A 12937-nucleotide genomic window follows, 5' to 3' on the forward strand; every position below is an offset into this window, starting at 1 on the left:
ACAGGAGGCATTTGCCCAGCGTAGACATGGCCCAGGGGTAAAAAAAACCAGGAGGGCAGCCGCAACCTACCAGGAACGCTATGTGAATTAGTTCGCTAATGTCTACAAAGCGCTTTGAAGATGGGAAACAGCGTACAAGTACAGAGCATTATTAAGTGCTTCAATAGGTGTGAAATGCTAAGCTCCCTTATCTTGCGGCAGAAATTGACCAAATAAAAGATTTATACAGAGAGAGGAAGCAGGCCTGCAACGAGGACGAGACCCAGCAGGTGTCATTTTTATTCTGCACAGCATTTTCTGGTGTTTTGCAAGTCTTCCCACACTTCTTTAAAAAAAAATAATCATCAGAGCCCCTCTGTTAATCAGGACAGCTGCTTAATCAAAGAGACAGGCCCTCCACTGGGGTGCCCCAATTAAGCAGATTTTGCTGTAGTATAAATGGGATGCAGAACCATTAGGTGCTAACACAGCAGATGTATACCCCGCATGCGCACGCGTTCACACCCACAAAGTCTGAAAGAGGCTCTGGGCTCCTCTGGGGTGACAGCCCGACTCTGTTATTAATAAAAAGGGATGTGGACCCATCAGAGAAACAATTACTGTGGAGTCCCACAATGCCACATCCCCCACAGACCAGGGATTCGCAGACTGAAACAGGGGCTCGCAAAGGTTTTCATCCTGTGGATCACAGCTTAAGAGAGATTGTCTAGTGGATGTCTGAGCCGTGACTTTACGTGGGAGTGGCTCATCTCCCTCCCTGGCGATCACGTGGCATCCCTGTGGCAATTGCTTCTGGAAACAAAGTATCTATGTATCTTTAGCTTCTTCTAATGCAATTTTAACAGCTGCGAATGAGAAGCCAGCACGTGACCCAGCTAGCTCGGCACAGACCCCCAGCAAGTGCTCCATAGACCACAGTATCAGCAGAACTAATCCAGACGGCAGCATGAAGCCACTGTCAACACTTGGAAGCCTGACTGCCCTAACATAAGGCTCTGCATGTTACACGAAGTTTTAAAGGGAAAGTGGGGGACACTGCCTGCTTCCCCATAAACAATGGGGTTTTAGATGCTTTAGGGTACAATTAGAGCTATTTCACACTTCCCCTCAAAAAAAAATAACTCCCCCCATAAATAAAACCAAATGACAGGATGATGAAGAGCTGCAGGTGTGTCGTGCAATTTCTGGACAGGTTGCGGGTTGCCACCAAAACGAGTATTTGTGGGACAGTCCTGACTTAGACACCATCAAACCTGGTAGAGTCAGTTTTGTATCGTGTTGACTACGGTTCTTAGGACATTCCTATCATCACCTCCTCCACCACATAGTATTTCTCAGCCACAGGCCTGAAAGCAGTTTAGAAAAGCAGGCAAGTATTGTTATCCCCATTTAATAAGCAGGGAAACCGAGGCACGGGGAGGGACTGTGACTTTCCCCAAGATCACACAGGGTGTCAGTGATAGAACCAGAACCACAGTCTCCTGGTGTTCAGCCTGGCACCTTATGCATTTCAACACACCACCTCCCAAAACGAGTTTGGGGGCGGGGATGCAATGTCACGTTGTACCACGGAACAGCCCTCTCTAAGCACAGTATAGTTCGGAGGACGTCTGCTGAGCAAAGGGAGGGAAGACAAATCAGCATGAGATATGTCCCTCAAGGCCCAGGACAGGTCCTGCTACCACTAGACTCTTGTGTATATTGTAGGATGCCGCATCAGCCCTCACTTTGCATTCCTGGCTTTGGTCAGTTGAGCTGGCAGCCTGTAATGTTATTTAAACATCTCGGGTTTAGGCTTAATTTCCTTGTTTATTTATTGATGGCATGTTTAATGGATGGCTGGGAGGAGGCCACGTCTCTCTTGCAAGAGGCTGCACAGGCCGGAGAACGGGCCAGGTCAGTCCCTACACCAGAGCTGCATATTCCCCTCACAGCCCTTTAGCGGGAGATGCTGCATATGCTACTCACTGAATACACCAGGCTGTACAACACATGCCTTATTTTATACAGGCCTAGACAGCAGAGAAGGGGCTATCATTCATCATATGTATGTACCGCACCTAGCGCAATGAGGCCCAAGCTGTCTGAGGAATACAAATGTTTAATAATGTACTGGACTACATAGGACGATGATAATAAATAAAATAAATAATAATACCACCTAAGCTCTTCTATAGCACTTTTCCCCAGTAGAACTCAAAACATTTGGCATTTCCATGGAGCTTTAAACTTAGGATCTCTAAGCGCTTTACAAACATTAACTCATTAAGCTTCACAACCCCAATGTGAGGCAAAAACTCCCCGTTTCATAGATAGCGAAGCTGAGAGAGCGATTCGCACTTGTTAGTGAGTCAGCAACAGAACCTGGAATAAACCCAGCAGTCCTGACTCCCAATCCCCTGCTCTAACCACTAGCTCATGCCGCTGTACATTGGATCACATGGAATACCCCTAGAAGACTGACACAAAGCCAAGAACAAAACCCTGCTTTCCTACTGGCTGCTATATTCGTCTTCAGCCTCTAGAAAAAAAAAAAAACGTTGTGTGCTGCCACCAGAATCTCTATCTGTATCAGCAACAGACAGCTGAACGCAATCATTTTTCCCCACAGCATATACGAGCAATGCTGATGGATGGGCTTTCCCTGGCAGCATGTGACTGGCTGGTTTAAACTCCCATCATTCCTGTAGCCAGTCAGTAACTGACAAGGCTCTCGAGTGCCAATTCTGAGGGCGCGCCGTTCTCTGCCCACCTTTCTGGAGATGCCCTCATTGCAAGGCTAAGCGTGGTTGAAGCACAGGGCTAGGAATCCCACAAGGAGCTTCCCATGAGAGGAATTACCTTGTACGAGCAGGCGAGTGGTGTGCACAGCCTCCCCTTGGATGCTGTAAGCCCGGCAGGTGTAAGCGCCTCTGTCTTCCCGACTGACCGACACGACAGTCAGACTCCCATCGCTCACCTGGACCAAGAACAAGGGAGACGCTTCAGCACACATGAGCACTCATGCTAACGCCCAGCACCCACCTCACACCCCCATCCTAGAGCCTCCCAACGGTGCACTAATCCACACGGTCACCCATCCCCAGGCTGGCGTGCATGCCCCTGCACACACACTCTGTTGGCTGTTCAGAATTTTCTCTTTTGAATTTCCCTGCCTGCAGCAATGCACGGGTGAGGAGAGGTTGCGGGAGGCCAGGACTGAATAAGGACTGGGCTAATGTCCATTGATAAAGCAGTAGGGAGGGACCAAAGGTATCTGCATGGCAGGCTCCCCTCTCCCCAGGCCATTAGAAGAGCTGATCTCACCATTGCCTTGCACATGTTCAGAGCAGGTTTTCTGACCCCATGGTACTGAGCCCTTCCCAGCCGCCAAACCAACGTCACGCCGTCACAGTGACGAGTTAGAGGCCTGCCGCTGCCCTGCTGCCCCTGGCCAAGGGATGACGTCAGCTAGAACACTTCTGTCGGCCTTTCCATCCAGATACCCGGAAAGCTCTTCACAAAGGGGGGCTACTCTCATTACCCCCTTGTCACTGCTAGGGAAACTGAGGGCCAGTGACTCGCTCAAGGTCACACAGTGATGCAGACTGAACTGGGAACACAGCCCGACTCCCAGCCCCTTTTCCCCAACCAGGGGACCATGCCGGTCTCTCATTCCCAGAGGTGATCTCCTTAAGGCAAGGCTTGGGTGCATTGGCAGGCGGGTGATGAGGAGGAGCATGCATAGCCCTGCCCGTGCTGTGGATTAACAGTGTGGTACCTTTCACTAGTCCTTAAGGGGCCAAGTTCTCCGCAGGTGTAACTCCACCGACTCCATTGCAGAGAATCTGGCCCAACAAGTCCATGCCTTACTTTTACACAGGGACTCAAGTTGCTGTGAGCCAGTCCCAGCCTCCTTCCCTTGCAGGGCCGAGACACGAGACCAAGACATCATCATCATCATCTGCGGCTGCGGCTTGGCGCTCACTACCACCAACTGCATGCTCCCCGGTTTGCGCAGCAGCTTCCTTCCCTGCCTTTCCTCCTCCTCCTCCCCTCCATGGCAGGAGTGGGGGCTGCTCAAGCCCTCCAGCGATTCACGTCCATTATTGCTGGCAGGTGAGAGATTGCCTAGCGAGGAACTGCCAGCGCTCAGCAGGGGAGGAGATGTGTAATGGTCATCCCCTAGCATCCCCATTTCAACTTCCCCCCTCCCTTCTTCCTCTAGGCAGGCACATTAGCAGAAACCTGTCCCACAGGGGCTGTGGTGCAATCGACAGTGTTGTACTGAGCCATTATCAAACCTGCTCAATTTCCCCATCCTCTGCTTAGCATGGCTGGGCTCCTGCCTCTGATGGCAGCAAGGGCTGGAGAGGTGGGGGGAAGGGCACAGCTCCTCCCTCCAGGCACTGGGCAAGCGGCAGAGAAAGGATACAGCTTCCGCTATGCAGAAGGATGGGAGGGAAGCAACCCAGAGGTAATGCACCCCCTCCCCCACAGCCAGAGCCTCACCCCACTTCCATCTGCCCCCCCTCCCCGACACTCACTCTGCCTCATCCTTCTATTTCAATTAGTAACAAATTATTCCTAATGACTCTCATTAGTGCCTGCGCCGATTCCAATGCTTGATTTGCCAATTACAGCTGTATGGAATCCCTGGCTGGACTGAGGCTCAAAGGCACCCGGAGGATCTCTTAGGGGCTGGGACTGACACAGGAGGGAACAAATCTTCCTAGTTGACCCTGTTCAGTCACGGGAACCCCAGTGCAGCACTCCCCAAGTGAATGCCCCCCACGTTTGCCTGCCGGCACTCCCCTCCCCACAACACCCCCCACACACACACACATCCCTCCCTATCAGAGAGATTTCCAGCACTGGCAATGAGAGCAAGAAAACTCATGTCAAATCCAGACTCTATGAGCCAGATCTGCTCCCTCTGAACCCAATGGGCTTGGCCTGTGCCTCTCATACACGGCAACAGCGTCCAGGGCTGGGATAGGCCTAGCAGTGCCTCAGCGCCTGGGTTTCAGACCGAGGCTGTGGCATCCACAGCTGCAGTTCAGGATGGCCCAGCCCTTCCCTCGGTGCAGGTTCAGATGGGACCCGGAGCTCCTGCCTGCAAGGCCCTTGCATCCCTACATGTAGGTAAGAACCACTACAAGCCCAGGAAGGAAAAGCCACCGAGCAGCACCGATGGGTCCAGAGGGGACAAGATGAAGCAACAACATAGTCAAGACTGCGGGGCAGGAATAGTGCCCCCAGCATGGGGCGGATGAGCAAGGGGAGGCAAGCGGAGGACTCACTGACTGTTACTCTACATTTCAAAACACTCTGGATTTTAAACCCACATTTTATAGAGAACTGGAAGACAAAAAGGGGAGGAGGGAGACTGAGCAAACTGAACAGATGGACGTGTGGAGATGCACAAATAGATGGCTGGATCAAGCATTTGCCTGGTCCCAGCCAGCTCCTCCATTCCAGATAAAGTAAGGGCGAAGGGCTTGGCTCTCCTCCCTCCCATACCAGGCTGCAATTCCAGGGAGTTACTCCTCGTTCACATCAGGGGAAAGCAAGTGAAGAATCAGGCTGGGAGTTTCTAGTAACTGAGGACTTCCAAAGCCGCTTCTCAGAACCTCCCGTGATCCCATCCTGGGGGAAGGAAACCTGAGCAGCTCCCACAGGCTGCATTCAGGAAGGCATCTCATCAGCAGAGAAAACCTTCTCTGAGAGGCACGGGAAGCTCTCTCTGGGGGCCTGGCACCTTCATGTGGGTTAAGTGTAGCCGGAAGGAAGATGGAATAGAACAGAGATGGGAGTGGGGGGTGAGAAAACAAGATCAGAAAAGCAGTTGCCCGTATGGAAACCAGGCCTAGCAAGCTCCAGGCACAAGCGCTGCTCCCCAACCTTCATGGCCATGGCAGGCCGGAAGGAGGAAGGTCAAGGCCTGTTGATGCTACCTGCAGTTCACAGACAGGAGAAACTGAATCTCAAAAGGCAGCCAGGAAACAGACTGTGGAGGGAGGGGGAGTGCTGAGGCAGCAGGAAAAGCTCCAGAAACACCAGCTGCTTCAGCAACATCCATACCCCTCCTTAAGAAACCCTGATTGTGCCACCTCCTGTGGTCTTCTGTACACCTGGTGCCCAATCCGACCTTGAGAGGACCTCTGGCGAGAGCAGGGGCAGCTGCTATCTCAGTCCCATGGGCTATTGTTTGATACTAGCCAGAAATCGGATATATGAAGGAGCTTCCTCTACATCGAGGCTGAGACCCAGCAACTCACTGCAGTGGTGACACACCAGGCTCTCCCGCCACAGGGGTCAAGGTTAAGTATTTACAGCAGCTGACCAGGCCAAGCACTTACCTGGTATTTCCCACTGGCACCTACGAGGTCCCCTTCTCTCAGCCAGGTGACAATAGGTTTGGGGTTCCCGAAAGCCATGCAGGTCAGGGTGACGCTGCTGCCCTCCTTCGCTTCTACGTACTGGGGGGGCGTTTCCGTGAAGGTGGGGGGAGCTGCAGAGGAGACACAGAGAGGCAATGCTGCATTCAGCAAAAAAAACCAACACACCATCAATCCATCCTGGCCGCTTGCTACACACCGGGCCGCATGGGATGGTCTACCTGCACACACCCTTCCTGCAGTGCAGACAGGCAGCGGCCAACAGCCATGTACTGAACACTTGGAATGAGTCATTCGACTGAAGCCAAAGAGAGCAGTAAGCGATACAGTTGCATGCACTGTCTTTAGTCATTTACTCCAGCTGGAAGTAAGTTCAGAATAAAAGCCAAAAGCCAACCCTGAGTCACCTGTCCTCATTAAACAACAGGCACCCTGAGCAGGTCCCTAGCTCCCTCCATCAGAGGATAGCAGCACAAGTCGCAAACAGCAAGGCCAACACTTAATAAAAAAAGAAAAAATGCCCACCAATTTCAGATGCCTCTGTTTATAGTCAAGGCTGGTGTTCGAAGGTGCTGAACACCTGCAGCTCCCTCCCGCTGACTTCTGCAGGATGTCGGGGGAGGGAAGCTCAGCCCTTCTGGGCGTCACCCCAGGGGTGGGACACTGAACACCCAGAAACTGAGGCCACTCTTGAAAGCGCTGGCCTAACCCATGAAGCCTCACAATCCTCTTGTGAAGTACACAACTGAGGCACAGCGAGGTAAAGCGACCGGCTCCAGGTGTCACAGCCATGGTTCGTGCCAGAGCCCCAGCTCCCTCCTCCCACTCCAGGCGCTTCCCCATTTACAGTTCCAAGTTACTTTCCCCACCATTATGCATTAACTTGTTATTGTCACAACACATGAAAACACTGCACTGCAGAGAGAGAGAGAGAGAGAGAGAGAGAGTCTCCTTCCGATTCGGGAGGCTGGCAGAATTACAGCACGCCCCTAATTATCAGGCGCAGTTAAATCCCACTTTCTAGGAAGACATGTTGGCAATTTAATCTACACTGAAAAGAAGTATATGTGGTTTTCCCCCAAATGATTATTTTTTCCTAAGAAAACTAAGTGAGCTAATGCGCTCCAGAAGCACTAAAGCCCTCCCTCTAAAAGCAATTCTGCTTATACTGTACGGCTGGGCCTAGAGGATTAAGATGATTATTTCGGTTATTAAACCCCTGCGTGCTCAGCACTGTATGAAATACAGAGAAACAAGTTCCGTGGGACAGGGCACATGCAGCCAACACAAGGCTATGGGGCACTCAGACGGGCTATCTTGGAGGAAAGCTTGCAGGAATAATGGCACAGGGTCTCTTGGAAACAGACAGCAAGGGAGAGGAAGGGGGTCACCTTCACCTGCCGCTTTCCAGGGCTCACCACACTTCACCCCTGAATGGGGAGGGTGCCATAGGAACTAGCCATACCAGGGGAAAGAAAGAATTGGCCCGTGCCATGAGAAAGGGGCAGGTATTCCTCCCAACCAGCCTCCACTCCATGCTGGGCCACCATGGGCACCTGTCACAAGGGAGAGGAAGCAGCGGCTGAGCTGGTCCCATGGCAGGTGCTGCGGGAAGGTACCGCAGCACCTTCTCCCGTCTATGCAGCTTCCAAGAGCTATGCGCAGCTGAGGTGAAGTATGGGCCCCACTCAGGAGCATCCCCCGCCTGTCTCAGCACATATGGACACACACAGAAGCCTTCAGGGAAGCACTTACCACCTGCCCTGCCCCACACAGGTCTCCACAGAGAGGCACGCCAGCATCCAAAGACATACTCCCGCCCCAACACACACCACCTGTGTTCCACTCCCCCACCTTGCCCTCCAGTGGGGCACAGGGGGAGGAGGGAGAGTCTCTAAAGCTGCGGGTGCAGGAGGTAAACCCCCTTCCCCTCCCCAAAAGCTACAACTCCCCCTGCATTGACACATGCGCTTTTCAATCTCCACTCCTCATGGGCCCTTCCAAAGACTCTCCTGATTATTAAGTATTGGGGGCAGGGGAGGGAGGAGACTCTGTTTTGATTAAAGCTCCATCCTGTTTGGATTATCTGCTTCCTGGTGACTCAGTCTGACTTGCTCAAGTTAATAACGGAGTCAATCTCAAACCCACTAGGATCCTGGGCTGCTCTCTAATTAGGCTCGGGACACATCCCTGCCTAACTTGCTCCACTTCCTGACCCAACCCAAGCAGTCAGACTGTAGATGTGCAGAGGGAGGAGAGCTGCTCCACAAGACACTGGGGTTGGGGGGGGAATAGCTCGAAGAAAAGGAAAACATAGGCTTAAGTTTCATCTGATCTTCCTGATCTATCGGGCTGTGGAACAGACGCCTCAAGGGAAGCAGATTGGACAAAGCACTAGAGAATGGATTGGAGGGAGCGACCCTGCATCAGCCCAGGACAGCATGATCTTATCTACGAAGTGTGCCAGTGACTAGCCAAGATCCAAAGGGACCTCCCAGCCCTCCAGACAAAAGGGGAGAACCGTTCTCTAGGCTCAGTCATGGGCACTTACACACACGGCACGTAACCCTGATCTGGAGGGAGGCATTACTCTTTGCCGAGGTACAGGCAATTTAGACTGGGGGCCTAAAGGAGACTGGACTATGGCTGGAATTTTCCTAACATCCTGGGTTGAGCAAAAAGGACCTTACATCCATGCTCTTGGATCTGCACTCCGCCAAGCTAAGGTCTCATTTCTTTAGTTCTTGAATAGGACAAGACGGAAACCTAACCCCCTGGGGCAAGTGAGCCAGCCCACAAGTTAGTTTACTTCTTGCATTTCATTAACTTCAGACAATTAAACTAGACTGATTGGTTTCACTTCCTGGTTCTCCGGCCACAATGCTGCAGTGCACCAGCCACAATGCTGCTGCGTTTAAGCTGTGAACAATGCAGGGAAGTGTTCAATGAAACAAATTCTCTTCTCACTGAAAGTCATGAAAACTTGTGTTTTATTATTTAAAAAAAAACAAAGCACAGAATTTAGACTGGGGTCTCCACAAAGCTGCCAACATCCCTGTAAGCGGGTTGCCACTTCCTACCAGCAACTCCCAAGTTCAAATACACTGGGAATGGAAAAGAACCAAGGCAATTAGGTCAAAATATTTGCTTTCAAATGAATGGAGACAAATGATGTAGCGGTTAAGGTGCAGCAAAGGGAGTCCAGGCCCAGGGGATCTATTCCTGATTCTGCCTTTGACTCACTTGTGTGATCCTGGACAAGTCAGATTACCCAGAATTTTCTAAGCGTGACGTCTGACTTTGGCTGCCTCCATTTTTAGGTGCTCAGTTTGAGACACTTGAACACCTGCAGTTCTCATTGACCTCAGCTGGAGCCGTCTCACACTGGTTCTGAAAATCAAGTGCAAGCCCTAGTCATCTCAAGTCCTGCACCCACAACTTGAGCCATCAGAAAATCAGAGACCATGTTGGGAAATGCTAACTTTAACTTCTCCCTGCCTCAGTTTCCTCAGCTGTAAAATGGGAAGAAGAAGAACGGTACCTTTTTCCTAGGGATCTTGAGAAGCTTAAATACAGCCAAATGCAACCCTTCGCTATGCCCATGCAGCCCCACGGACTTCATGTCCAAAGGGTTGCACAGGTGCCTCTGGGAGGACAATCGGACTCTGTCTGAGCAAACTATTTTAAGGCATTTGGATGAAAGGTGTTATACAAGTGCAAAGGACTCATTAAAATAGGGCAAGTGGCACTTTCTCATACCGCTCTCCTCATGCCTTCTCCCTATGCCTAACTTGGGTGGCAAGAGCTATTTTAAGAGGCCACTGACTTTCCTGTGTGTCTTTTAGTTTATTGAAACTACTGCTTTGCCTTTCCCCAGAACCGTCCACTCAAAGATCTGAAAGCTCTTTACAACCTATCAAGAAATTCAGCCTCGCCTTGGAAGGTAAGGAAATATTATTAGCCCCATTTTACAGCCATGGAGGCTGAGGCTTTGCAAGGTTAAGTCATTTGCTCAATGTTACGCAGCAAGTCAGTTGCAGAGAGAATAGAATCCAGCAGCCCTGACTCCCAGTCCTTTGCTCTAATCATTATGTCTGCTTTTACACAGACAGAAACGATCCCCAATGTTACTTATTCTAAGCTACCCACCTACACCTATCCATTGCTGCTTGAGGTGCCAGCTTCTAGAGGAGATGTAAAACTGAAATCCCCACCACGTGTGTCCCTTTAAGGTCCTTGGGGACATTGTGTGTAAGGGGAGGGGTTAACACCAGCCCCTTGCTAGCTAATAGCATCTTGGCAACCTGCAGTTTCAACTGATCTCAGGCGTCTATTTCCTGCCCTTCATATTGTTGCGCAGTGCCGCTGTGCAGTTAAACAGCTGCCCTGCTCCACTCCAGCGGTAGGAAAAGCAATCCACACACAGCCGCTGGCCAAATCACAAAGGGGTTGCAAAGCTTAACTAGTTAACACGTCTAAAGCATTTGTAATTCTGGGACAGGAAGTGCTACAGAAGGGCAGAGTGTCACTGAATAGGCAGATGATGTGTAAGCTTGTCCTTTGCTCCTGCTGGTACACAGCTATCCTGGTCGGCAGCATCCCTAGCTATTATCCCTCTCTTATCACCAGATCGGCTCGTTCCTGTAAATCCTGACCTATAGAACTCCCTGCTATTCCAGGCCAAGGCCTCCCACACAGGACTTGGCATGTACCTTGATCCTGTCCCCGCTATTCCAGGACGGGGCTCCTCCACACACCGCTCGACTAGTCCTGACCTGCAGCAGCCTGTGGGCAAAAGCTGCCAACTCGAGATGGGTTTCATTTATGTGTGTTACTTAACCCAACCCGAAATCCACCCGCAAAAGCGCACAGCAGCAGTCTGTGCTGGTGCATCAGGCTAGAATACAGTCTGGTGGAGCCATCTCCACTCGCAGCATCAGAAGGCACATTGTGTTCTCAAAAATCCTGCTCACAGCATTACCCACGAGTTCAGAGACCACAAAACAGAGAGAGAGATTTTTAAATAGGAACTAGACGAATGAATATATAACAAGCCAAGGCAAAAAAAGGGCCAGATTCTGACACAGGCTGGATTTTACTCCTTCAAACGTTCCATGAAAGCCAATGAGACTACTCACAGAGTGAATGCTAACTGGCATAAGTATGAGGATCAAAATCTGTAACCCTCATCCTCCCACTTCTCTTTACCTCTTTCCCCAGGCACCCTTTTGGCTCTGATTAAATACAATAATGAATGGAAGCGCATTCCTTATCGAATTCTTTTCTTTTCAGTCAGATTCTCAGTCTCAACGGCTAGCTTATTATTCCAGTTGAAAGCATAGAGCCCAAGGGAGGGCCTATGCAATATGTATCGTGCGCTTAAACTTGCAGGCTGCCAATGCTGCTGTCCGCAAACAAACCAAGCACCCAGACACGGCCCAAAGAGAAAGCGTTTCAAACTCGTAATTAAGTGTAGACAATTCTCAGGTTCAGAGCTGCTCTACAAAAATGGGTCCAGTTAAACAAAAAACAAAAACAAAAAAATCAATCAATTTTTAAGTTACATTCAGTTACATGGGTGCAACTCCTGTGTGGACACACTTAACTCTCTTTGCAACGGATCAAAGTAAGCTACGTCAATATCAACCAGTGTGAACAGCTTTACGTGCGCCCACACACGTTGGCACAGGTGCAACTCAACTGATTTAAAAACTGATTTTAGTACAAGTGGGGCCACTTGCATGTTGGCAAGGTCCAAGTGCAATCTCCCAGCAGGCAGTTCCTCTCTCCTTCCCCTGGACCAACTACTGGCTCAACCTTGCAACAGTCCATGAGCAATATTCCCACAGAACCCAACAGGAGTATTGCCGGTGGAGTGCTTGCAGGGTCAGTAGCCAGGCATCCAGATTCCCCCCCATCCAGGGTGGGATTCAGTCTCGTCTCGCCGAGCCATTGCCACCTGCTCATCTGATCAGCTCATTCAAAAGCCGTGACAAAAAAAACAACAACTCGCTAGCAGAATGCAGGCAACCAGCCCACTGTTCCCCCAGCTGCTCTGTGGGGACAAAGCAAACCCATCCAAGAGATGTTTCAGCCAAGGGCAAGCTATAAAGAAAGGTGACAAAGGCAGAGAGGGGAGCTACCATGTACCAGTGTTTCTTACCTTCATTGGTTTTCCTCTTGCTAACACAGACCATATATACGCTACTCTCCCATCCCACCCACGCCCACAGACCCTCCTGCAATCCCAGTCTGCCCTGCACCTTTCAGGTGTATCAAATGCACAGTAAGCCCTGAACCACATTCCTTATGCTAATGCGCGCCAGACCTGCCCCCACCTGGGTTATTCCTGGACTTGGCTGATTGGTCCCTGACTGCTCACTAGCTAAAATGTCCGTGGATTTACCCTAGTCTGAGCAGCTGCCTACCTCTGTCCCAGCGCAGCTCATCTGCCTTCTACCTCACAATGACCCACAAGAGGTGGCCCAGTGAATAGAGCACAAGCCTGGGTTGCTGGAGGCCTGGGTTCAACTCCTGCAGCAACACACACATCCTAG

General features: G+C 50.9%; 1 protein-coding gene across 5 annotated transcripts in view; it reads right to left on the reverse strand.

The window, feature by feature from the left end:
- The window catches only part of IGSF9B (immunoglobulin superfamily member 9B), a 106607-nt gene that overhangs the window by 61391 nt on the left and 32279 nt on the right, over positions 1–12937 (reverse strand). For all 5 annotated transcript variants that reach the window (XR_010593022.1, XM_005309982.4, XM_042851932.2 and 2 more), the window contains exons 4-5: positions 6342–6493; positions 2842–2959 (exon numbers count right to left, since the gene is read on the reverse strand). Coding sequence is in view for 4 of the 5 variants with exons in the window: in XM_005309982.4 (XP_005310039.2) it covers positions 2842–2959; positions 6342–6493 (270 nt within the window). In the remaining variant the exon portion in view is untranslated. The remainder of the gene's footprint in view (positions 1–2841; positions 2960–6341; positions 6494–12937) is intronic.

Source organism: Chrysemys picta, chromosome 16 (assembly GCF_011386835.1).
Source record: "Chrysemys picta bellii isolate R12L10 chromosome 16, ASM1138683v2, whole genome shotgun sequence".
Taxonomy (NCBI): Eukaryota; Metazoa; Chordata; order Testudines; family Emydidae; genus Chrysemys; species Chrysemys picta.